Source organism: Lepisma saccharinum, chromosome 29, assembly GCF_977018435.1.
Source record: "Lepisma saccharinum chromosome 29, izLepSacc3.1, whole genome shotgun sequence".
Classification (NCBI taxonomy): domain Eukaryota; kingdom Metazoa; phylum Arthropoda; class Insecta; order Zygentoma; family Lepismatidae; genus Lepisma; species Lepisma saccharinum.
Window position 1 is genome coordinate 46,137,328 of NC_139257.1, and position 22,606 is coordinate 46,159,933.

Genomic DNA, 22,606 nt, shown 5'->3' on the forward strand with positions numbered 1-22,606 from the left:
TGTTACATCACAAACACTCAGTAATACAGAAGGAGGCTGCTCTCGTCGTTGTGTCCACGATGCCTGTAGTCTCACTGCCCTTTTCTGTGTCCTGTGTCTTTCACCCCTGCTTCCAGGGGTCAATCAACTCGAGTCTGGTGAGGCGGAAGGAGTTCCTTCTCCCCCCGTTAGGTGGCAGCAAAAGTCAGTGGCTTTCGCCACACCACAGTGGCTGTCGCTACACCATGGTTAAAATTTTTTAACAAAAAAAGAATCAATTATACAATGGATGTTGTCAATGTTACATTGTTGTAATATAGCAACTTAACTGTGAAACAAGCATTCTGTTTTATTTTTATTTCAGATAGAAATTTTGATCACATTCTTTTTTATTTAAAAATTATGAATCCAAAGTATCATCAGGCAATTCAAAATCATCATTGCTTTCACAGAGTTCCTTGATGTTTTCCATCACATTAAATTTTAGAGATGGTGGTTTACTCCACTTACAAACGCGTGACCGAGGGAAGCGTGGACGTGTACTACGCGCCCAGCGAATTCAAAACACGCAGGCCGATGTTCGTTATCAACACCACGAAAAGAAAGCAAGTGGTGGTCAACGATCGTACCAACATCAAGATTGTATGCGAGTTCCACGACGCCTAGTAATATTAACAAATGAAAATTATATTAAAGAGGAAATAAAAAGTAGGCTTAATTCAGGAAATGCATGTTACTTCTCTCTTCATAAACTTTTGTCTTCTCGTTTAATATCTAAGAAACTAAAAGTTAAAATATACAAAACAGTAATTTTGCCTGTAGTATTATATGGATGTGAAACTTGGTCCCTTACATTGAAAGAGGAACATAAATTGAGAGTATTTGAAAATAAGATCCTTAGGAAAATCTTTGGACCTAAAAGGGATGAGGAGACAGGTGAGTGCAGAAGGTTACATAATTTAGAAGTACATAATTTGTATTCATGTCCAGATATTATTAGAATAATTAAATCAAGAAGACTTAGATGGGCAGGCCATGTGGCACGAATGGGAGAGGAAAGAGGAGTTTACAGGATTCTTGTTGGGAAACCTGATGGTAAGAGACCTGTAGGGAGGCCAAGACGAAGATGGAGGGACAACGTTGAGATGGACCTAAAGGAAACCGGTAGGGATGGAAAAGAGTATATAGATCTTGCTCAAGATAGGGAAAGATGGAAGGCCTGTGTTGCTGCAGCCATGAACCTTCGGGTTTAAGAAGGCTAGAGAGTTAGTTAGTTGGTTTACTCCACTTGTGATAAGAAAAACTTTATAGTGGGTCTGTGTTGCCATTTTCATATGGTAGGGTGTGTTCTCCTGAAATGTCACAACGAAAAACTGTGTTTTTTAGGCTTGTAATAACCGTAGACTACAAGAGAAATAATTCTACAATGCAAGCAATGCATACATACAAGAAAAACGTAAGGTGGTTATTTTTTTTGTGCACCCTGTAGTATCATAACTTTTGATCACTTATCAAGTAAATATTTAAATCTTTGCATATTGTCCATGAAACTGCAGACATTCTATATTTTGCGTTTCCTATTTGTAAATATTGTTCATAAATAATAAAATGAGAATTTTTTTTAACAGAACAATACCATGTCCCTTTAACCCTTAAATGCTGGAATGTTACATATTTAGGTGCCACATTTATTTAGCTGAGGTTGCTAACGCTGTGATGTGACATGTATGCCACATTTGGTGTTTTCAACTTCTGGAACATACTGTGACTCAAGTAATGTTTAGAAATACATGTTTTGAGTGATACACAAGTCTTGAGTAAAGTTTCATTTGTTTCTGGCTATATTTAGGGAAGGGAGAGGGATTTTCTTGCCGTTAAAAAAAAGCACAGCTTTAACATTGGAAATGTATTTTCTCCGAAAGTTTCAGCTGCGAGTGTGCAATTCTTGCCATGAGAATGGAACACAAATCAAGCAATACCGAAATATACTTCTTTATTTAAAACCTTGCATATTTTTAAACTTCCCTCTGAAAACAGCCTCCCCGATGGCGCAGTGGTAGCATTGTCGCCTTGTAATCAAGGGGTCCTGGTTTGATACCTGGCAGAGGCACATAGTGGTTTGGATCCCACTTTAAACTGTAGATCCAGTCCTGATTAGCCTTACTGTGCATAAAGTGGACTGAAAACACACTCGTCGTTGGGACTTTATTGTGTGAAACGGGCCTCAGCATTTAGGCTTGATTCACATCTACGCCCAAGCAACACTCAGGTCATGTTCCGCTCACGGTCAGTGGGTATCCACACTAGCTGTCAAGCTTTGCTCCAGTCAAGGTACGATCAACGCCAGTCGTGTTGGTTTCTTGACAGTGTACACAGATGTTTCTGTATTAAAAGCCTGCTGATTGTGCTAACTAAAATGTTCAAGATATTTTCAACGACGGACTTGGCTGTTGCAGCAGTGGCGTTAATTAGAAGAAAATGACAAAGAAGAAAAAGAATTGCAAAAGTGGGGATTCATTGATTTTGTTGATTTTCTTCGCTTTTATGACAGTTTATTATGATTATGAGGATGCATGGTGATATGATGAAGTTGATGAAGGGATATCACAAAGAACATCCATGCCCAGGCTGGGATTCGAACCCGGGCACCTGGTGTTGTAGCATGCTGTGCTAACCACTCGGCCACGGAGGTCGGCTATTATAAATATCATGTCATACTTCAGGTTTGTGAGACTTACTCACTTTTATATATATTCTTTCGTATTTCTAAAAATTAAAAATACAAAATTATTTATTACTTACGTAATATGAGTATCTATTTTGTACACCGACAACGTTTCGGGAACCACTGTTTCCTTCTTCAGGTCCTATATCTCAGCTATCCAAAAATTGCCATAGCCTTGTCAATTCATACATTCGTCAGAAAAAGGAATTGGTACAATATGGTAAAGGTAAAATATTTGGAAAACGCTAAAACTTTCTTGAACCCATGCTCACTGCTATTTGTTAAAATAATCACTATAAAACCTTCCTCTAAAAAACCGGTGCAAGTTAAAACTATTTAAAAAAGAAAAGATGCCCTCTTATCACACTGTTCCCATGCGGTCTGCCTGTGCTTTCCTTATCGTACGCGAGAGGTTGCGGGTGGGTCGACTCTCCCCTCCCCTACTTTGCCCCTGTATTTCTCCACCTTGTTACGTCATTTCAAGATCAAAATCACGTATATAGTCCCGTGCGAATTAATCGGAACAAGATATTTTTATGCATGATAGAGTCTCAAACTTTACTATGGTTTCATGATGATGAATCTATGACAAATCGTGTAATACAAATTATATAACAGAAAGAAGAACATATTAGCTATTAATAAATATTACAAATATGTAATTTATTGTTTCTGAATAGTGTAATTGATGAATTGGGTATAAGTACAAAAAATAAATAAAGTGTGTAGTTATTGTCGTATTTCAATTAATTCACACGGGACTGTACGTGTGTGTGAATTCGCCCACTAATAAATGTATGAACGTTGAGAAAATATTTCAAATAAAGTAGGCTAATCAGAATGAGGTCTACAGTCCCGTGCGAATTAATTGAAATACGACAATAACTACACACGTTATGTATTTTTTTGTACTTATACCCTAATTCATCAGTTACACTATTCAGAAACAATAAATTACATATTCGTAATATTTCTTAATAGCTAATATGTTCTTCTTTCTGTTATATAATTTGTATTACACGATTTGTCATAGATTCATCACAAAGAAACCATACTCAAGTTTGAGACTCTATCATGCATAAAAATATCTTGTTCCGATTAATTCGCACAGGACTGTAACTTGTCTTCGCGTATTACGTCAGAGGTGACCTTGAATCCAATTTTCTCGTATTCCCGTTTCTCCCATATTTTAAGCATCTCAATCCATAGTTCGTCTATATTACCATCTTCTCTGTTAAGCTTAGTCTCTCTACTTTTACAAATGTATGAGGCCTCATAGACGTTCCTCCTAAGAAATTTACCTGTTCCCTTATTATTTTTCGTACTTCTATGTGGTGTCCTTCATCTATAATGTGCTCAGATAGTCCGGTCTGGGGAACCCCCTCCTTTATGTCTCTATCATGTTCCTTACAACGTATGCTCATGCTTCTACCTGTTTGTCCAATATACTCTTTATTGCATTGGCATTTAATCTTATACACCCCTTTCTTCCCTTCTTCATTGTCTTCTTTTTCCATTTCCTCCCTATTGTAATTCGTTAAATATTTCTCCAAGGTTCTAGGCACTTTCATCCCACATTTGATTCCGTATCCCTTTACTATTTTTTCCACGTTCTCTGACACTCCTCTAAAATATGGGATTCCTATGTACCTAATTTTCTCTTCCTCTTCCCTTTTATTTTCTCCCCCTTCTTTTGCATCCTTGTCCATTCTCTTATTGCTATCATCTTTCTCGCATATCTTTTGTGCTTTGCTTAAATTCTTCCTCATTTCAGTCTCCTTGTAGCCATTCTTTCTACCCACATTCATTATCCATTCAATCTCTTTCCTTAAATTCTCCTTAAAGTTACATAATCTTATTGCACGTACAAAGAAATTTAAGAAAACATTATACAGAGCATTCCCTGACATTCGCTACGAGACTCGGCAGCAAGCGGACCGGCATCAGCGCTTGTCTTTCTCGGTGAACGGGGTCTGCGACAGTCCCTAGAGTCTGCTATTAAAATTACAGTTTTCATATTGTGTACTAACCTTGACTACAGAAGGTGTTGAAAATGATGGCCCTCTGCTGGAACACATTCCTGGCATCTCCGAAGGAAATTGGCATTTACATGTGCAAGTACATCTACTGTAATTCGCCCGATTAAGAATTTTAGCGGCTCTAAATGCTGTGGTTTTTGAAACACCCGTTTCTTGTGAGAGGCGGCAGATAGATTTCCGAGGAGACTTTTCTAACCTTTGTCCTATCTTGTCGAGTTTTTCCTCAGTAAGTACACATGGGTTTTTCTTTTCACTTTTATTCAGAACTGACCCTGTTACTCTAAACTTTTTTACGAGGTTTAATATAGTTGTCCTATGTGGAACGGGAACACCAGGGAATTTTGTTGCAAAAACGTCGTCTCACTTTTCCACAATTCCTCTTTCCGAAGTAACACTCGACAAGATAAATCCTTTGTTGTAATGAAAACTTTTGTGGTGCCATATTAAGCCACAATATTCAATCTTCAACACACGGACACGACACAACACAACTTCCGAGGGACGATTATACTGGAGTCAGTCTGCAACATCAACAGAATGGGAAAGAGAGCGAAGGCAGGGAGAGCGAAAGAAACCGACTGTTCACCGGGAAAGACAAGCGCTGATGCCGGGCCACTTCCCGCTGAGTCTCGTAGCAAATGTCGGGGAATGCTCTGTACTTAGTCCTGTTTGCGTGCGTAGATTCCCTGTTGATATACATTTCTCCTGACAAAGGCTTATGATATACGCCCATCCTAATTTTCTTGTCTGTTGTGCAAACCTCAAGATTTAAGAAACTTATCTTATTATCTTTCATTTCTTCTTTTGTGAATTTGATTCCTTCTTCTTGTTCCCCCAATGCAATGAATAAACTTTGTAATCTTTCCTTCTTCCCGATTACCAAAATATCGTCAACATATACCAAAATATCGTCAACATATCTCTCATAGAATTTAACCTCATTTCCTATTACGCTCAAGGCTGTACTTTCAATAAAGTGAAGGCCCGACCCTGTGGCCGAGTGGTTAGCACAAGGGTTGTGATGCCAAGGGTCCCGGGTTCGAATCCTGGTCGGGCTTGGTTGTTTGTGAATGTCCATTCATCAATTTCATCATTTCATCACTCATCCCCATCTTCGCAAATTAGCCAAGAGGCACAAAACGCAAAGTAAAATAAACTTGGTTTGCTGTTTTAAGTCCACTTTATGCACAGTAAGGCTAATCGGGACTGGACCTACAGTTTAAAGTGGGATCCGAACCACTTGTGCCTCCACCGGGTATCGAACCCGGGACTCCTTGATTACAAGGCAATGACGCTACCACTGCGCCATGGGGGAGGCCCGTAAAATAAACTAAATCAATCAATCAATCAATAAAGTGAAGGAATATACTTGATACTATCCCTGAAACGGGGTTCCCCATAGCTAATCCTTCTTTTTGGACAAAGATTTTTCCGTTACAGCAAAAGTAATTGTACCCCGTACATAAGTTAAACCATCTTACATATTCCCAAAAGTTACTACATCAATTCCATTCCCCATCAGCCACCTCTGTAAACAGTCAGTAGCCTTTTTCCTTGGTACGCTTGGGTACAAGTTGACATCAGAACTCAATATCATATGGCTCAGTCGGTAACGCATCTGACTACCATGCTAAAGATCCTGGGTTCGGTTCCTGGCCGGTTCAAATCCAGGAACTTTTCTAATGGAAGTGGCCCCGGCACCCACCCATCGTCGAATAACATGGGTACCTGGGGGAAACCCTGGTGGGTAAAGGTGGTCAGGGCTGTGATGCTGTCACATCACCCCCACTCAGAACCGGATCAAGAAAGTGTGGGGCGTTACCCCCACATCCTCTATACGCCTTCATGACGTAGTGCTAAGCACAGGGGAACACTTTACCCTTTTTTTTTTTACCATATCTGTACTATTAATGAAATAATATGTTATTGATGTTACACTTTTGGTTTTAAAGCGGCAAAGATCTATTAGCAGCTAAAATTTCCAAAACTGTAAATGTCAACAATATTAAACACTACTTTGTTTGACATGAACATTTTCGGACTCATTATTTCATATCGACATTGTTGACCATTTCTTTTATTAGAAAGTTTCTGACACAAAACGTAAAAAATATACATCAGGTTGTAAGCCTTGTTTCAAGGACCCGATTGTTATGCAAATCACGTGAAAGTCGCCTCCCTCGACTTAAAAATATAATAATGCATAGGGAATAATTTTGTATAGTTTTCCATAAACAAACAACAAGTTTGTTATTAAACTTTATTCGGAGCTAGATCTCAAGAATTATTTTTTCCCTTGCCAGCAGGTTGACCAATACCTTATTTCCCTTTGCATACACACAAAAAAATGACAATTTGGTTGTCTGGAAAAATATATATGATTGTCAATTGGTTAGCTTTTTGATTTAAGGATTGTACTTGATACAATAAGTTGGAGGAAAGTCCTAATAACTAGTACTCATGGATTATGTATTACATAGTTAGTTCTTCATTAATTTTTTTCATTGGCTTGTTTTCGTCTTTTGCCTTCTTAAATTTGTTTTACTCAGGTTCATGAAAGTGCATATTTTTACCGCTATTCTACAAACATTATTAAGAAGAAAATAATTATGGATTGTTTGCTCATTGCCCCCATCAATCAGTTTTATCTGTAGTCGCCTTTCCCTGTGTTTCAATAGGTCTTCAACTTTTGGTTGTTCATATTCTAAGCACCAAATTAAGCTACGTGTCCTTTGCAACGAGGCTGAAGACCTACTAGACTGTAGGTTGAGCGTTATGCATGTTCACATCAGCGATCAAGCTTTGGTCTAATCAAGCTCTGCTCTGCTCACACTCAGGTCAAATATTCTTTCCAGTTTATTGAGACCAGACCGTGATCGGAGCGGACCGCTAGGTGTGAATGCTTCCATTAAAAAATCATTCAACAATATTTGACCGAACCGTGAGCGGAGCATGACCTGAGCGTTACTTGAGCGTAGATGTGATTCAAGCCTTCGAGGTTAATGACATTGATTCATAGTTCATTGTAGAGAAGACAAACAATGGCAAGGGTGTCACATTGTCAGTTTATCAGCCAAACAAGATGAATGCAAGGACAAGTAACCAAATGTTAAATAACTAAATTGTACCAGAAGGGTGACAGTATTCAATATTTTGTATTGGGGGTTAAGTGCAAATGTAATTTAATTTATAAATGCTTTTTAAGTTGATAAGGATCTTCTGTTTTTCACTTTATTCAGTCATTAATGAGATTATATCAAATATATGATATGGAATAATTTCATGCAATTCATTATCTTTCCAGCATTGTATACTTTTTAGCCTTAGGTCTCACAGCAGTGGCATTTGTTACAGAGAAAAGTCAAGGCTTACTTAATCGGATGTATGTTGCAGGTATGTACCTATTAATTAATATTGGTTATCAATGGCATAGCCTGCTGTACACTCGCCTCAGTTAGTACTCCAGCAGTTTGTTTCTTTATACAGCATATTTTCAGAAGATACAATTCAACATACATGTGTGTCAATACAGTGAAACCCCGATTTTACGTTTCCGCATTGTACGCTTTCCTGCTTAATACGTTCATCCAGTCAGGCCCCGGTAAAAGGCCATGTTAAATATTAGGACGTTCACCTCAATCTTACGTTCGTTCTAACTCCCGTTTCCTGCTTTATATGTTTTCTGAGCCGTGACAATGTCTTAAAATTTGGCAGAAACCTGTTCCGTTGACTACTTGAGTTATCCCTCCTTTTTCTTGCGTTCGAAGCTGGTTCATTCATCACGCGATCTCGAACTTCCAGATGTTAGGTTTTCATGAGTGAAGAGGGAGCGAAGAGGCATGGTTCTGTGAAAGGTTGAAAGGTGGGAGGGGGGGGGGGCAGCTTGCATTTGTCGCACCTTCCTTGACGGACAGGAAGGGAAAACAGCATTTTTTGCATTCCCGGTAAAGATACAAGGGGCCGATTCTTCTGCCTCAGGATCGGACAACAAGCACACTGTTGCCAAACCGATTCTCGCTAAATGGTGCCTGCCTTAGAATTTGGACAACGAAAGTTGGCCCTCTCCACTCCGAGTGAAAACTTGACAACAGGACTCAATCATCATTCGCTTCTTTGGCCACACAGATTTACGGAATCCTACCTAGTTGACAGGAACGAAAAAGAAAAGCGAGAAGGGGGCTTGTTTGTGAAAACTTTTCCTTTCTTCTTGGAATTGGAAAAAAAATAAGAAGGGTTTGCCAACCTCCGCTACCAGATACTGACTAAGAACTGCACTTCTTTAATGGGAAGTCGTTTAGATTCCTAAGAAAATGCGATTGGGCCAGCAAAAATGAGTGAATAAATTAAAGGTGTGGCACTATTTTCTTTGAGCAGCCAAATTTAGTGCACAACTAAATGCCATTAAAATGCAGGTGATCTACGCTACCACATAAATCAGCTCTGGAGCTCACCCAGCCTAAAATAAATTTGTGCCTGGGTGTAACCTTGGGGGGGGGGTAAAGGCTGCCCAAGCATGGTGCTGATCACATCATCTCCAAATTGGCAGAGATCGAGGAGTTTAACCTTTAGACCGCGGAGCAGGTTTAAGAAAGTAACCCCCTCTGGCCGTGGTCTTTGTGCACTATTTTTAAATTTTTAAGTTATTTCAGAAAAACGTTGTATCTCTGAGACTATTTATATCTTAGTGTAGCTTGAGAGAGTTCTCACATGGCTAGGTTGTGTTTTTGTATGTATATCTTGAGAGAGTTTTCACATGGCTAGGTTGTGTTTTTGTATATATATATCTTAGTGTAGCTTGAGAGAGTTCTCACATGGCTAGGTTGTGTTTTTGTATGTATTTTAGTGTAGCTTGAGAGAGTCCTCACATGGCTAGGTTGTGTTTTTGTATGTATATCTTAGTGTAGCTTGAGAGAGTCCTTACATGGCTAGGTTGTGTTTTTGTATGTATATCTTAGTGTAGCTTGAGAGAGTTCTCACATGGCTAGGTTGTGTTTTTGTATGTATATCTTAGTGTAGCTTGAGAAAGTTCTCACATGGCTAGGTTGTGTATTTGTATGTATATCTTAGTGTAGCTTGAGAAATTTCTCACATGGCTAGGTTGTGTTTTTGTATACGTATATCTTAGTGTAGCTTGAGAAAGTTCTCACATGGCTAGGTTGTGTTTTTGTATGTATATCTCAGTGTAGCTTGAGAAAGTTCTCACATGGCTAGGTTGTGTTTTTGTATGTATATCTTAGTGTAGCTTGAGAAAGTTCTCACATGGCTAGGTTGTGTTTTTGTATGTATATCTTAGTGTAGCTTGAGAAATTTCTCACATGGATAGGTTGTGTTTTTGTATGTATATCTTAGTGTAGCTTGAGAAAGTTCTCACATGGCTAGGTTGTGTATTTGTATGTATATCTTAGTGTAGCTTGAGAAAGTTCTCACATGGCTAGGTTGTGTTTTTGTATGTATATATCTTAGTGTAGCTTGAGAGAGTTCTCACATGGCTAGGTTGTGTTTTTGTATGTATATCTTAGTGTAGCTTGAGAAAGTTCTCACATGGCTAGGTTGTGTATTTGTATGTATATCTTAGTGTAGCTTGAGAAAGTTCTCACATGGCTAGGTTGTGTTTTTGTATGTATATATCTTAGTGTAGCTTGAGAGAGTTCTCACATGGCTAGGTTGTGTTTTTGTATGTATATCTTAGTGTAGCTTGAGAAAGTTCTCACATGGCTAGGTTGTGTTTTTGTATGTATATCTTAGTGTAGCTTGAGAAAGTTCTCACATGGCTAGGTTGTGTATTTGTATGTTTATCTTAGTGTAGCTTGAGAAATTTCTCACATGGCTAGGTTGTGTTTTTGTATGTATATCTTAGTGTAGCTTGAGAAATTTCTCCCATGGCTAGGTTGTGTTTTTGTATGTATATATCTTAGTGTAGCTTGAGAGAGTTCTCACATGGCTAGGTTGTGTTTTTGTATGTATATCTTAGTGTAGCTTGAGAAACTTCTGGGAAATCAGAACGAAACGTCGCAGACAAAATCAATTAAAAACACTAAAAATAACTGTGTTAGATTATTTTGCATGTACAAGAAAGTGGTTATGCGAACTTTCAAGAAGAACATTGATACGCTGTATAAAACACAACTTATTACCAACTTTGTTGACCCTGTACAACAACTGTCCAATAAGGTGGATAACAGCGATACCCACTATACATTCATATTTGGAATGAACAATGGACTATATTCACACCGCGAATCTTGTGCATGTGTATTGTAACCACTGCTTTCAATTTCTAAGTGCTAGATGATGCGTATGTATTGTTTTCGTCAGTGCCGAGTTTTGCTTGTACTCGTGTCAATGTAGTTGGTTTTTTGTTTATACTCCTGAGAATGCCATTCAACAATTTAGATGTAGATATGTAAGCATATGATTTTTAGTAGGGATGGGCCGATATGAAATTTTGGCCGATACCGATCAAGTACCGATATAAAATTTACCTATACCGATAACCGATATTCTACTGATCCGATAAAAAATTAGAAATGGTCCTTGAAGAACCTAAAATGTTCATTGATCTCCTTAATAAATGAGTGTTTCGAGGTGACTGCAGTGCAAAAGAAGTTGAATATTTAAACATTTACTTTTTTAGAAGGAAGGGCATGGAGGTTATCCATAAAAATTACAACAAGATGGCAGAATTTTGCACTAAATTATAAGATATTTATCGATATATCGGATCGGTAAAATAATCGGTAATTTTACTGATAAACCGATACACTGATATGCCTATATCGGCCGATATCGATAGAGTACCGATTAATCGGTCCCATCCCTAATTTTTAGTACCAACTGCTTTGCCATCATTCAGTTGTGAGGTAAAAAGGTAAAGTGCTTCCCTGTGCCTAGCACCATGCCATGAAGGCGTATAGGGGGTGTGGGGGTAACGCCCCACACTTTCTTGATCTGGTCGTGAGTGGGGGTGATGTGATCAGCATCACGCCCCTGACCGCCTTTACCCCCCAGGGTTTCCCCCAGGTACCCATGTTATTCGACGCTGGGTAGGCGCCGGGGCCGCTTCCACCGTTAGAAAAGTTCCCGGATTTGAACCGGCCGGGGATCGAACCCGGGACCTTTAGCATGGTAGTCAGACGCGTTACCGACTGAGCCACCGCGGCCACTGTGAGGCATGTTTGTAATGCAAGGGCTATGGAGTCAAAGGTATTATTCATTCATTTGGAAAACAAAATGTTCATTAGGAAGCATAACAACCAATGCTGGCATTGTTACAATGCATAGAGACAGTTCATAACTTTTTCATCTCTTATTATTAGGGAAGGGATTTTAAGGTGCAAAATTATGGTTGGGAAAGGAAAAAAATGTTCTGGAAATGTGCAACAAAAGGTGCTGATAAAAGCCTTATTCAGGCCTAAACCAGTTGCATTAAAATTCTTTATTCAACATGATGTGCCTTCTGTATATAATACGTGCAGACCTCATAGAGAACTGTGGTTCTGCTGAATATGTTTTGTTGAAGTTTGTGTTTTCTCTCGCAGATTTTGCTACATTATCTTGCGAACTGTTGGGGCTGCAATGATTATATTATAACGGGGTGTTTCACTCGGGCCGGAACCCTGTATTTCGATCATAGCTCGGACACTAATAAAGATATTGCAACAAAATTTGAAGTGGACTTCCCTCCGTTCATGCGAAGTTGGGTGACATCATAAGAAGTGCTGGAAATGGCCACCATTGGCATCCAGGCGGCAAAACATCGCAGGACCTGGAGTAGCAACAGCGCCGATCAGTCGCGCCCATTTATGCAGAACGAATCTCCGTGGTCCACGAGTTAAAACAGCCAGATACGGGAAGAGTGTGACGTATTGTCAATGGTTCCAGACCCTTGTCCAGGATAATCCGAACATTCTGGACTACACTTGGTTTTCGGATGCGGCGTGGTTCCATCTTTCAGGATGTGTGAATTCGCAGAATTCTCGCATTTGGACAAGCGAGAATCCCAAGGTGATACACGAAGAACCCCTTCATTCCGAGCAAATTGGTGTTTGGTGCGGAATTTCCCGGAGGTGCATAATTGGACCCATCTTCTTCGACACGACAATCACAACAGCAGCGTATCTGGACATCTTCAACTGCTTTGTGAACCAACTGGATGATGGGGAATTATCCGTTGGTTATTTCCTGCAGGATGGAGCAACACCTCGCATGCAAGCATGGCCGAAATCTGGTCTTTTTTCGGCGACCGCATAATTTCCAAGGGACTTTGGCCACCACACTCGCCCGATCTCACGCTGCCTGATTTTTTTTGTGGGGACATTTGAAGTCGCAGGTTTACGCTAACAAACCACGAACCATAGAGGCCTTGAAAGCAAACATCAGTGCGGCCATCCCAGCAGTGACACCTGACGTACTGAGATGGACTTTCCACAACTTGGAACTCCGCATCCAATGCTGCCTGGATGCCAATGGTGGCCATTTCCAACACTTCTTATGATGTCACCCAACTTCGCATGAACAGAGCTAAGTCCACTCCAAATTTCGTTGAAATATCTTTATTAGTGTTCGAGTTATGAACGAAATACAGGGTTCCGCCCCGAGTGAAACACCCTGTACAATTTTAGAGCTCTCGTTCTGCTCTACAACATGATACTATAAGATTTTATGTACAGGTAGTTGCTCAAGAAGAGTAAAAATAATTTTTTTTCTGTCAATTTTTTTTAACAAAACATGAAAGAAAAGGAAGGAAAAAGTGTCAAGGCATCAAAGAGGAGTAAAAAAGAAATAAATATACTAATCTCATGAAAAGGTGCAACAAAGTGTATTCATTTTACTTGATTTCGTGTTCAAAAATACATATCTCCAACGATCAGTATGAAAACAGCTATATTTTGGAAAAGTGCTGCACCTTAAAATCCGTTCCCTACTTATTATGCTACATCCTGTGCAATATATAACCTTTATTTGCTCCTTCTGCAACAAAAATAACACTGAAAATTTACGTAAAAATTATGGCTTAACCAGGAATCTTTGACATTCTGTGCCAATGATCTACCACTGTGCTATCAAGACAACCTCTGGCCTCCCTACATTTTCCACATCTTGAATCTCCAGTAATATTGCAACATCACATTGCTTTTAGACATATGAACACTAATGCCATCTTCCTGCAGTTGATGGCATAGTGGTAATGTCATCACCTTGTAAGCAGAGGGTCCTGGGTTCAATACCTGGTGGAGGTACATATTGCTTCGGATCCCACTTTAAACTGTAGGTCCGTCCAGTCCTGATTAGCCTTTCTGTGCAAAAGTGGACTTAAAAACAAACTCCTGCAATTGATGATGGCTCAGTTGAATTAGTTCCCTCATTTGCAGAGAGATGGCATTAGTGTTATCATGTCCATGGGGGTCCAATAGCAACAAGAAGTTGCAGTATACGTGGGAAAATGTGTGGAGGACTGGTGCTGACTTGTGGCTCAGTGGCATTGGCTTTTCAATTCTTGGTTGAGCCACAATATTTACATAACTCTTCATTAACTTAGAATGTATCCTGTGTGTGCTGTAATCTATTTTATGTAGCTGGGGCAATGAGCAATGTGAAAATTTTTAAATTGTCCTGTAATTTCAGGCATAAATAACATGGAAATTCTCATGGGTCACATCATAACCTTTACGCTGGTGGTTGTGATGCAAATCATAATTGTGGTTACTTGCTTGTTCTTGATTTTCGAGATAACAATTGTTGGAAAGTTATACTTGGTTTTGCTTCTGCTTTTAATTGTTGGCATTGGAGGAATGACATTTGGTAAGTACTTGAACTTTTCTTGCTTCAAATGTAGGAAAATGTCATATACTGAAGAGCATATAGTTTTATTTCCTTCACAAATAGTATTAATTTCACTTGCCCTGTTAATTTTGGTGACTCGATGTCAGCATGATAATACATTTTTTCAGTGCTAGTTGATTACAATCTATGAAGATTGTGTTACGTTTAAATTAGACTAATGTGTGGCTCAATTAACTTCTGACTAGTTTACTTGATGTCAGTTTTTATTTTACCACATTTTTGCTTTACTTGGACTAAAATCACAAGCAGCAATACACAGTGAGAATCGAAATGCCTCACTAGGATGCCAACATCCCTGTTATCAGAATGTTTTCATGCTTTAGTGTGAGAAATCATATTTTTAAAAAATTGTTGAAGTTGCAATTTAATTTTATAAAAGACTTGCAAATCAATATGCCATTATCAACCAATAGTCACTATCAACTGATTATTTTGTCACATTTATAGTACAGGATAATTATAAATGGATGAAGCAACTTTATGCATTTATTTTAAAGAAACTATTTATAATAGAGGAATATGTAGGTATCCGTGGATAGGAAAATGCTCAAAGTTTACATACATCACAAAGATTCAAAAGTGCATGAAGTGGCCGATTTTCAATCTCACCCCCTTGTGCCAAAGGTCCCAGGGCCCGGGCATGCATGTTCTTTGTGAGTGTTTCTTCATCAATTTCGTCTAATCATTCATTGATCTTCACTCAAAAGTGGCGAAAGAGCAACATGAAATAACAAAAATACAAATACTATTATTCATTCTCAAAGATTTCCAAACATTCAATGTGGGGAACTGCATGTCATGTGGGATATGTCCAGCCAATAGTCATGTTCTTGCCATACATATAATCTTGCCATTTCGTTCCAAGACTTGTATCATCTGCAATTTGTATGGCTAACCTAACCTAACCTATTTATGAAGAATCTTCCATTTTTTGAGACAGCTGCAGCTTACGACAGGCTCGGTATGTGGATTTTTGTGGGCTTCTTTTGAGGGATTCTCTGATTTTGTCAACATTCTCATCTGATACGTGTGGCTGTCCTGTGATCTTCTTTTACACACAGAACCAATCTCTTTGAACTGATGGTACCAATGGTAGATCTTCTTCCGAGAAGATTTATCTTTACCAAGCATGTGGAGAAATACTGATGTACCATTGTGACAGAATTTGTATTTGTTGCCTCCAGCACAATATACACTTTCTCCTGGTTGAACGTCATCTTGCAACAATAGTGAATCACGCTCCAGACCGAGAGTAAGAAAGTATGTTGATATGCAACTGAGTTTTCCTAACTTGTTCTTCTACCATAAATAGCTTGTTTTCATTTATTTATAATTCTCCTGTATGTGCATTCAAAAATGGATCAATGTATTTCTGTGATGCGACTGACTTCTTGAAATTTGTATTTGAAATAATATACAGCTGAAAAGTTTTTGTATTGAAGGACAGCAATGTAATTAACTAATTATTATTTTTCCGAAGCAGAAGTCGCATTCACTCTCTCCCCTCATTTATTACATAATTTTCTTGATCACCCATCTTACTGACGTAATTTATTTATTCTAATCTGTCATGTATTTTGAATATATTGTTACACTGATTTGAATTTTTATAATTTGTATTCCTTTACTTTAGGGTTTATGTTGTCTACAGTTTTTGACACAGAAATGACAGCTATTCAAGGAGCATTTGGGAGCTTCTATCCACTAGTGATTATCAGTGGTATGTTATTGTACACTCACTAAACTTAGTTTTATTTTCTTCCCATAATTTAATTCGGTAAATGGCTTATTCGAATGGTCTGTAATAATGTGACTTTTATAGTGTGACAGTTAACTTAACTTTCCGTTTCGGTGTACTACTCAGCAAATCTAAAAAAAAAAGCCCTTATGTGTCGGTCACATGCTCATCCATTCACTGTCTGTCTACCTGTTTCACCTGTTGGAATCTCAGAAAGTGCTGCATCTACAAAGACAAAATCTGGTGGTTTCATACACCTTTGAAATAATAACTAAATTCATCACAGATTATTTTGCTTGGACTTGATTGATTGAGTTGGTGTTTTATGTTCACTTTATGCACAGTAAGGCCACGGTGGCTCAGTCGGTAACGTGTCTGACTATCATGCTAAAGGTCCCGGGTTCGATCCCTGGCTGGTTCAAATCGAGGAACTTTTCTAACGTTGGAAGCGGCCCCAGTGCCCACCCAACGTCGAATGACATGGGTACCTGGGGGAAACCCTGGGGGGTAAAGGCAGTCAGGGGCATGATGCTGATCACATCACCCCCGACTCACGACCGGATCAAGAAAGTGTGACGCGTTACCCTCACACCCCCTATATGCCTTCATGGCGTGGTGCTAAGCACAGGGGAGCACTTTACCTTTTTTTATTTTATGCACGGTAAGGCTAATCGGGACTGGACCTGCAGTTTAAAGTTAAACCACTAAGTGCCTCCACTGGGAATCAAACCCAGGAACCCTTGTTTACAAGGTGACGACGCTACCACTGCGTCATCGGGGAGGCCCATATTGCTTGGACTGTTATCTGGCTGATAAGTAACAGTTAGTGCCATGCAACATGTCATTATATTAGGAATTGTTAAGTGTAAAACGATGAAAATTGATGAACTTGAAGACCTGGCAAATGCAAATTGAATGCACTGTAAATGTGAAGTTTCGTGAATTGAAATATTTATAGAATATCAATTGGATTCTTTATTTTCTTCTGGATTGGGTCTAGCCATTGGACGTTTTAAACTGATATAGATATCTTTGAAACTACTTGATATATAAACATACAGCATAGTGCACTGTAACGTATACTTAATATTATCATATTGCAATATAAGAAATCTCTTATGTAATGAATGTCAGTTGTAACACCGTTGAGCCTTGTTTCCATGTTAATAAAACATTAAAATGCTGACCAAGGCAAATTTTTTGTACAAAAAAAATATGCACTAAAAATGTAACATTTCCACCCTCTAACAGTCTTCTTCACAATAAATGTCAGGCATAAAATATGCTGAATGAAGAGAGACTGACATTTTATGGGAGGTATATATGCAGCAGGCTGATATTATGATGCCCTAGATAGATGGCATATTCATCTTCAGATAAATTGGGATTGCTGTATGTGAAGTATGAAGCAAAAAATATTTATGGCACAACCATTAAAAAGACAATAGTGTGTTAATAACATACACTGGAGGTGTCAGTTTATTAATTTACACTGGAGGTGTCTGTTTAAGGTACCTAAGTGTTTCATAGGTTTGGGTTAGGTGGCAGGACAGTCACAAGCTGAACCTCTCCCTTTAATAAAGAATAATTGAACTGAATTGAAATGAATAAAGGCAGGTAGGCTTACTTTTTAAATAATTAATTCTTTATTTTCTCATGTTTTCATGCATCTATCATTTTAAAAAAAAATGAAAACATACACAAGATGTGCGGTAAGACCACACTACCATCGCTTTTGGCATTCCGCAAATGTCAGAACAATCTTTATGTCTAGGTCTACATGTTATTTTATCATAAGTATGACCAAGTTGTAATTCGGAATGAGGTTAGGAAAGCTGCCGAGGTGGAAGTAGAATTCACCTTGGATTGGTGACTCACGAGCCCCAGTTGGGGAAAGGCTGGAGGGGAGGAGTTTTTTTTTCATTCTCAAAGCATGAGCTGACACTGTGCATTCGCCTACCCCGAGCACCGATCGGCAGTTTGCCTTCAGCAGCTTTGAACGTTCTTTTGTTTTAATAGAGTATTGCGTGGTTTTAGTATGTGTATTTTACATCATCTTTAGTAAGTATCTTTTCCTATACCTTTTGACCTAAATCCTCAACCAACACTTTCTCGACGAGGTGTCTGAAAACATTGCTTCCACCTGAAGAAGGATGTAGTATAACCTTCGAAACGTAGTTCGACAAATCTCATGCTCACACACATTTTATAGGTTTGTCGCGTGTTACTCACAAATCCAGAATATAGAAAAGGAAAGTTAAAAATTGTACTTACGTATGTGAGTATAGTGCTCTTATTGTAGAACGATGTTTCAGAGATTGACTATCTCTTTCCTCAGGTTCGTATAAAAACTAAGTACTTGGCATAGTACTGCGTCAAAAATGTAATATGAGGATTGTGGTTAAGGGTTGGTTAGGGTGCATTTAAAATATTAAGTTTTTGCTATTAGAAGTACGTAAAAACCAAGCCGTTCCCTAATAAAACTTGTACAGTAGACCTATTCACAGGTAAAAAAGTTAAAATTCTAAAAAACCTGCATAAATCACAATGCAACCTGCAGGTTTGGCCTTTCCTACCCAACTGTGCTTATCTATCCACATGAAGGTCAATTCTCAACGAATATTTCCCCTCCCCTTAATTTTCTCGTTTCCCCTTATTACGTCACAAATCCAACGTGAATTCACGTTCCTCTCTTGCAGCTTGCATAACTTCCGGAGTGACATGGAAACCGATATTGGGTTCAATCTTCCAGGCTTTATCCCATTTTTTGAGGAAATTGATCCACCCTTCTTCCAAATTTCCTTCGTCCCTATTAAGATTATTCTTCCCCCCCCCCTACAAATACTCGCTGTTTCATACACGTTTCTTCCTAATTTCCTCCCCTCTTTTCTGATTACCTCTTTTTTTGCGATTCTATGCCCACTTTCCAAAATATGTTCTGAGAGACCCGTTTTGGGAACTTTTTCCCTTATGTCCTTTTCATGATAATAGGATGATAGGATAATCTAGAGAATAAGAAACAAAAACAGAGGAGTGGGGAAATAATGAGAACATTTTAAATTTAACCACCCACGAACCACCTAAAGAGTTGATTAGGATTATGAACAAGGGGCGGAAATTTGCAATAGGGGTAGAGAAACTTGAAAAAGAGGAATTCATAATAGCAGCAGAAACGATCGTAACAACTATTGACGAAAGGGAGGATAAAACTGAGGTTAGACAAAGGATACGTAATATTGTAGAACAACACTTGCAAAAAGAAATTAAAAAGGAAACGAACATGAAAGGGGGAGATAGAACACGGAAAGAGAAAGTAAACGAAAACCTAAGACGCGATTTAAAAAATGTAAGAAAATGGGTGAAGGCGAATAACGTATTTCTAATTAGGTCTGATAAAGAAAACAAGATGGTTATCATGGACAGAGAGGAATATCACCAAAAATTAGAAGATAGCTTTAAAGGTAACGATTTTGAGAAAATAGAGAAAGACCCTATTAATAAGATTAGAAGAGAGATCAAAAAGGGGGTAGAGACAAGCATTACATTGGGCACAAGCGAAAAGAAAATCCTTATTAAGGAAATTAAAGTTGGCAACATACCAATTGCTTTTGGAATACCTAAGACACACAAACAAGGCATACCACTTAGGCCTATTATACCAACATACGAACATCCGGGATATGGGCTAGCAAAATTGCTGGTAAAAAGAATAAGGAAGGTAAATGAGAACACCCAATATAGCGTTAGGAATGCCGTAGAAGTTAAAGAATGTATAGAAAATCTGGAAATTGATGACGAGGATACAATAAGTAGTTTTGATGTTGTTAACTTATACCCAAGTGTACCGAGGGGGCGGGCGGGAGATTGTTTACTAAGGTGGCTGTTAGAAAAAGGAATAGACATCCTAACTGCTTGGGAATATGTACGATGGTATAACCTTGTAACGGAATATAACTTTTTCTATGTCAATGACAGTATTTATAGACAAAAAGAAGGCTTGGCGATGGGAAACCCCATTTCGGGTATAGTAGCGAGCATTTTTATGCACTTCATTGAGAAGGCAGCTTTGGAAAAAACAGGAATGTGTATTAAATATTATGGGAGATACGTTGATGATATCTTGATTATAGGAAAGGGGGTAGCACTGAACAAGGTTTTTGAAGAATTAGAAAAACAAGACGAAAGAATAAACTTCACTAGGGAAAACTTAAGGGATGGAAAAATCAATTTCCTGGATCTTAGTATCTTGAAAGAAAGGAATAGGATTAGAACAGGAGTACATCATAAACCCCTATCGGGGAACTTATATATTAACAAGGAATCGGCGCACCCCGAAATAACAAAGAAAAACGTATTCCTTAACTTTTTTATTAGGGCCGGTAGACTATGCAATAATGAAAAATGAAAAAGACAACGAAATTCGGTGGATAAGAAAAACAGGATTAAAAAACGGATACACAAATAGAGAAATGGATAAGATAGCGGAGAGAGCACGGAAAATTATTAGGAAAGAAGGTGATCAAAAAGAAGGGGAAAAAATCGAAAATAGGAGGGTAAAGTACGTTGGCATCCCTTACCATCAATCCGTATCGGAAAAAATCGGAAAAATAACGAGAGATTTTGGAATCGTTTGCGGGATGAAAGCACCAAAGAATGTAGAAAAATACTTCACCGATTATAAGAAAGGAAAGACAATTAGGGAAATACCTGAAAAACAGAAGGGGGTTTATCGAATAGAATGCCAATGCGGGAAGGAGTACATAGGACAGACAGGCCGAAATATGGGTAAAAGATGGAGCGAGCATGAAAAGGACATAAGGGAAAAAGTTCCCAAAACGGGTCTCTCAGAACATATTTTGGAAAGTGGGCATAGAATCGCAAAAAAAGAGGTAATCAGAAAAGAGGGGAGGAAATTAGGAAGAAACGTGTATGAAACAGCGAGTATTTGTAGGGGGGGAAGAGTAATCTTAATAGGGACGAAGGAAATTTGGAAGAAGGGTGGATCAATTTCCTCAAAAAATGGGATAAAGCCTGGAAGATTGAACGCAATATCGGTTTCCACGTCACTCCGGAAGTTATGCAAGCTGCAAGAGAGGAACGTGAATTCACGTTGGATTTGTGACGTAATAAGGGGAAACGAGAAAATTAAGGGGAGGGGAAATATTCGTTGAGAATTGACCTTCATGTGGATAGATAAGCACAGTTGGGTAGGAAAGGCCAAACCTGCAGGTTGCATTGTGTTTTATGCAGGTTTTTTAGAATTTTAACTTTTTTACCTGTGAATAGGTCTACTGTACAAGTTTTATTAGGGAACGGCTTGGTTTTTACGTACTTCTAATAGCAAAAACTTAATATTTTAAATGTACCCTAACCAACCCTTAACCACAATCCTCATATTACATTTTTGACGCAGTACTATGCCAAGTACTTAGTTTTTATACGAACCTGAGGAAAGAGATAGTCAATCTCTGAAACGTCGTTCTACAATAAGAGCACTATACTCACATACGTAAGTACAATTTTTAACTTTCTTTTTCTATATCATGCTCACACACTTAAGTGATTTTTAATCTTTTAACCTTTAGTTGATAATTTGCAATTTATTTCTTTAAAGAATGTGTTGGAAATTTGCCTTCAATGTGTTTTTCTAGGAGTGGTTTGGCCACTAATTTCAATGACAGTTGGATGGAGGTACTTTTGCTATTTTTTCCCACTCACTTACCCAATCGAAGCATTACGGAACATATTACTACGTGGATGGGATATCACTTATTCTGGAGTCTGGCTAGGATACGTTGTAGCTGCAGTCTGGGCAGCTGTGTTTTATATTTTGAGTGTTCTTGTTCTTACAATTAGATCTCGATAAACTGTAACATTAAAGAAATAAAAATCTTCAGCTCTGTTATGTAGCATAATATTGTTTGCTGTTAAATTTGTTGAGTGCCATGTTGAGGATTTGTATTTAGATTGAGTGATGGTTAATAAAGATATAACACATGACATCTAACTAGAAGAATGTAAAATTTGTGAATATGTAGGGTGATATAAAAAATGTTTAGAAGTAATGAGTTACTTATAACTAGAGGCATGCATATTTCGTTTTTGACAAAAACACGAAATGTGAAAGAACACACTAATGTTAATTTTTCAGGTTTCTGAAAGGTGTGAGGTGCATTTTTTCACCCTGTTTTGTCACGAAATAATGCAAAATAGACTCTTAAACACGAAATTTAGATTTTATTTATGACACTTTCTGAAGTCACAATTATCCTGAGAGTTATG

General features: G+C 38.3%; 1 protein-coding gene across 6 annotated transcripts in view; it reads left to right on the forward strand.

Moving 5' to 3' along the window:
- The window catches only part of LOC145981205 (ABC transporter G family member 20-like), a 70,083-nt gene extending 47,850 nt beyond the window's left edge, over positions 1–22,233 (forward strand). For all 6 annotated transcript variants that reach the window (XM_083114332.1, XM_083114330.1, XM_083114333.1 and 3 more), the window contains 4 exons: positions 8,048–8,136; positions 14,368–14,544; positions 16,220–16,306; positions 21,976–22,233. In XM_083114332.1, coding sequence (XP_082970458.1) covers positions 8,048–8,136; positions 14,368–14,544; positions 16,220–16,306; positions 21,976–22,190 — 568 coding nt within the window. In that variant the 3' untranslated portion in view covers positions 22,191–22,233. The remainder of the gene's footprint in view (positions 1–8,047; positions 8,137–14,367; positions 14,545–16,219; positions 16,307–21,975) is intronic.
- The last annotated feature ends 373 nt before the right edge of the window (positions 22,234–22,606 follow it).